Raw genomic sequence first — 5,174 nt, forward strand, 5'->3', positions numbered from 1 at the left:
ATAATGTGCTGTGATTCGCAGATTGGCACCAATACTGTCAGTCAGTGTAGCTATGCCAGGGTGAAACTGAATTAGATAGAAAATTAAGAGGACACAGCTAAACCTCATGCCTGCTCTCTAAAATCTGACAAGTTTATTATATATATATATATATATATATATATATATATATATATATATATATATATATATATATATATATATATATATATATAGCTGCTCCTTTGAAGAGTTTTTAGCCGAATCCAGCCCTTAACTGGAAGAGATTCTGAAAGTTTTCCTTTGTCAAAGGCTATATATATATATATATATAATTATATAATTATATAATTATATATATATATATATATATATATATATATATATATATATATATATATATATATATATATATAATTCTCTAAAAGATAATTAAAATTAAACTGTAAGCATTTTTGTCTTTGTGCCATGTCCCCTGGAAGTCCACATACAGAAACAGAACAAGCTCTGTGGAAATAGCAGTGTTTAGAGGCATTTTAGCTTTCTCTCTGCTACATTACAGTGACTCTGGCCATGCCCTGTTTCCAGACATCCCAAGTCTTCCGGATGTTCCGGGAGTCTCCCGCAAATGCATAGAGACTCCTGGACGCTTGCAAATGAATGACAATCTCCCGGAAATCACGCTCTCCCGTCCGATCCTTAAATAGTCTCCACCGCATCCCTCCCAGCTCTTCAGGTACGTCGGGCACAACTCAACCCCACAGCTTTTCAGCCACAACTCACCACCACTGCTCTTCAGATACGTCCCCCCCCCCCCCCCCACCCCTCTTCCCTTGCTCTTCAGGCACCCACTCTCCTCCCGCAAATCATCTCTGTGTCCACTGGAAATGACTTTTCCCAACTTGGGATGTCTGTGTTGCTGTGCAGGGTGTGTGCGCGTAACCTGAAGCATTTGTGTTCTCATAAACCCGGATATATATTTTTGTAGTCCCCAAATTTCATTCACTGTAGGCTTTGCTAACCTATCTCTGTAAAAGCCAATTTCTTCCTTTGCATTGAACTTTGATTATATTACATTCAGAGATGTTGTTTATGTTCACACAGACAGACTCTTCAACTAAAGTTTAAACTGTGATATTGTAGTGAACCACGTACCCCATTAAAACGTAATGCTTTGAAAGATAGTGGCAAAATGATTTACAATGGTAAATATTTTGTATTTTGGAGCTGTACTGTGATCCTTAAATATAGTCTTTTAATATGTCAACAAATAATTCTGGCTCAGAATATCCCTAATGACACCTTTCATATATACATCCCTGCATGGGCTCTTTATTTTTTAAAGAGATAGTTCACCCTGTTAAACACAAATGATTTTTTTAGAATATCATGTTTGTTTTCAAAAGAAGAAGAAAATAAGTTTACAACCTCTTGAGTGAGAGTAAATGTTGAGAAAATGTAGATTTTGCTGAACTATCTCTTTAACGGCAGGGGGCGGCAGCGCGCAATCTTTTGCTCAGCGCAACCTTGCGACAGAAACTGTGAAGCAAACCGCGCTATAAATGGGACAGCAACATGGCGATGTCCTCGGGCATGGCAGTCTTTTGCCGTCTGACTGGCAGATCCTTAGGGGCAGTACTCGGTCACGGCCGTGGAAAAAGCCTCACAGCTCGAAGATGGTACATCACTGCCAGCTCAGGCAACAGTGAGTAAACGCACGTTTTGCACGTACCTCAGTGTTGAACTCCAGTCAAACCTGGAGGTCAGAAGAATTCATATCATGTTTATGAATATTAATACACTTCAAATATTTCCTCGTATCAATTATTAGTGTCCGATATTGTACTCAGCTTACTAACTTAAAATACATGACGCATAGATATGAGTTTTGTTGTGGAACGTATGAAGAGTCACGTGTCTGAGATGCGATGCCAGTCGGCTGGCACAAGCTCATAATAAACAGTGGTGATGGTAATACAATGCAAAACAGTGTCAGTGACTCAGTATAAATGTCAGTTTATTTTAATAATTTTTATATTTGTGAGCTGCTCGATGAACGGGAACATTATGTTCCTTCATTTACCGAGAAATAATGAATAAAAAATAATTTTCAAAGTTACTACAATACAAGCAAAGTCTCATGCTCTGATTACTACTACAGTGTCAGGGATTAATAAATGTTTATATAATTAAACTTCAGTCTTTTTTGTCGTTTTATTTGCTGTTTAATTTTAAATACTGATCAGTCACCATTAAATGTACCGCTTTTAATAGTAACCCTTACAAAATACTAGAAAAAGTACTAAGTACACAACAAAAACCTCTTAATCCAAATTAAATTGGGTGGCTATTTTTGTTGATTTTAACATATAGGTCATAAGTCCAGTCTGAAGGAACGGTAAAAATATCGAAGTTTAATTTGTAATAAAAAGTTTTTTTAATGTTGAAGTTATAAATGTCGCTAATACATTCCATTGTGTGCTCTTTATAAATTCACAAAGCAGAAATCCCCAAACACAAATAATAATTTTGCATGACTAATTTAGCAGAATTTTGTTTTCATATCATTTAAACAAAATGTAGTCAAATCAGAAAAAAAGTTAGCAAAAGTATTTATATCAATTGAATATCAATTGGCAGATATAGGACAAAATGAAACTTGTGCTCAGGTAAAACAAAATCCTAATTTGGAGGCTCAAACAAAGCAAATTTGGTATGCTTTAATGTAGCAGACTACACATGTCATAAAATGCATATAAATATATGTAGATAACAGTATAGATGTCTCTCTTTACCTCCCAATAATAGGTCTTATTAAGATGATGTTCCATTTCAATGATCCAAACTTCTGAAGGCTTTCATGTGCAGAACAAATCACTGCAATGCCCACCCACTTTGAATGTTATCACTCGATTAAATGGTCGTTATCAGTGGTTATCAGCTGATAGATATGGGCCAGTAGGGGCCTTCTCAAAAGGCTCTTATAATCCATCCACATGGTTAATCAACTGTACTAAAAGAGAAGATTTCAGCTTCAGATCTGCTTTTACATTACTGTGAGGGCTGGGTTTAGTGTTGTGGTAGGGGTAGATGTCAATAAAATACAATTAATGGTCAATTTAATAAATAATATAAATAATTACATGTGGATGGATAAGAACTTTCTGAGCCTATCAGTATGCGCAGAAGGGCCCTTCTGGCCCATATTTATCAGCTCATAACCACTGATAATGCCCATTCAATCGAGTGATAACTAGGCCCACACAGAATCTATGCGCACAGACAAATGCTGATTTTAGCCCATCCTTGAGTCTATTTATTTACTTTTATTTTTAAATTAATTTCAGTAATATTATTGACTAATTTGAAAGTGTTCAATTGATTTATTTACACAACAGTTTGTAAAGTATTATTTTTGTCTTTTGTATGACGTATTACATAAGATTCTTGCTTTGTTTACCATTTAAGTGGATCTTATTGGATTTTAAAAGGTTATTTTTATTTTAAAAAGTTTTTAGCTCCAGTACTCCCAAAATCAGTCCACATCTGCAATTTTTTTTTACAAAATTCTGCGCAGAAAGGCAGAAAATGTCCACAGATTCTGTTTGGCCCCAGTGATAACATTCAAATAGGCTGGCAATGCAGTATGATGACAGACATATGTACAAATAATCTTTTGCTCATAGTAAAGTACCATTTGAAACAAAAGATTCTTAAGCAAACCTAAGTTGCTTTAGTATAGTTAGCATTTATGTTAAAATACTGCTGACAATATATATTTATTCCTGTGGTAATTATATAATTTTTCAAAATATTTGTTTCATAAATCTTGTTGTGAAAGTAATTTAACAGCAAAATAATGTACCACAACAGTATTGTGATTTAATAAAAACCCTTTTACTAGCTAAATCTATAAATCAAATGACCATTACAGATCATTTAGAGACTATAGAAATATGTATATAGTTGGCTTAACTGTGTTAACCCCAAAAGTACCATAAAACTACAACAGGAACAAAAAAAAATTGTCATTGCACAAAACATACAGCTTTTTTCTTTATTATATTATATCATATTATGTTATATTATATAACATAATATTATATTATTGATAAATTTTTCTTCAGCTTATAATTAATTTATTTTAGATGTTTCCCAGTACTGGGTTGCAGCTTAAAGGTAATGCGCTGTGTAAAACACATTCTGGATATGTTGGTGGTCCATTCCGCTGTGGCAACCCCTGATGAATAAGCCAAAGGAAAATGAATGATTATTATATTATATTATATTGTATTGTATTGTATTATATTATATTATATTATATTATTTATATCTCTGCAGATGTGCAGTTTAAGCTTGATGAGCGAACCGCTCACAGCAGCCTGGATCTTTTTAAGAAAGAGACCGGTGTGATCTATCGAATGCTTGGTGTGGACCCGTCTCTGGTACAGGACACCCCTCTGCGTTTCCGGGACTGGGCCGTGGTCCTCGCCGACACCCCTATTGAATCTGGACGCCACTATTGGGAAATCACAGTTAAGAAGTCTCATGAATTTAGAGTTGGAGTGGCTGATGAGTCCACGTCCCGTGACGAATGCGTAGGCACCAATTCCACTTCCTGGGTGTTCGCATTCGTCCAGAGGAAGTGGTTTGCTATGATTATGGGGAAGCAGGTCCCGGTGCCATTAGTTGGGAAACCAGATCGAGTCGGGCTCTTGTTGGACTACGAGGCGGGACGGCTCAGTCTGGTGGACACCCAGAAAAATGAAGTGGTGCATACCATAAAAACACAGTTCCGCTCGGCCGTCTGTCCTGCGTTTGCTCTCTGGGACGGGGAGTTACTCACACATTCGGGACTGGAGATCCCAGCCGGGCTTCAGTGACTCGTGTTCATTCACACATGGATGCTACATGCCTCTTAATGGATAGAAAAAAGGAAGTATAGGGGCCTTACGAAATGGGAACACAGTCGTTTTTTTACTGCCATTAATCCGGATTTGTCCACTAAGCTGGAGAAAGTATAAACTCAGTCTACTGTTTGTGATATAATGCTGATGAACTAATGTTCAACAAATGAATACTTGACATCCTTAAAACGGATTTCTTAAGTGCATCGAATACAGTGTTAAGATGTTTTTTTTTCAATAAACAGACACTATATACCAGTCATGATCTTTATTTACAGTCTGTACATC

The 5,174-nt window shown here is 36.1% G+C and overlaps 1 protein-coding gene across 1 annotated transcript; it reads left to right on the plus strand.

Moving 5' to 3' along the window:
• The first annotated feature begins 1,527 nt into the window (after positions 1 to 1,527).
• Positions 1,528 to 5,144, plus strand: spryd4 (SPRY domain containing 4). Its single transcript, NM_001002477.1, is given in 2 exon segments — positions 1,528 to 1,684; positions 4,321 to 5,144. Coding segments are annotated over 2 exon segments (672 nt in total). The 5' UTR covers positions 1,528 to 1,554; the 3' UTR covers positions 4,863 to 5,144.
• The last annotated feature ends 30 nt before the right edge of the window (positions 5,145 to 5,174 follow it).

Source organism: Danio rerio, chromosome 8 (assembly GCF_052040795.2).
Source record: "Danio rerio strain M-AB ecotype USA chromosome 8, GRCz13ab, whole genome shotgun sequence".
NCBI classification, from domain to species: Eukaryota; Metazoa; Chordata; class Actinopteri; order Cypriniformes; family Danionidae; genus Danio; species Danio rerio.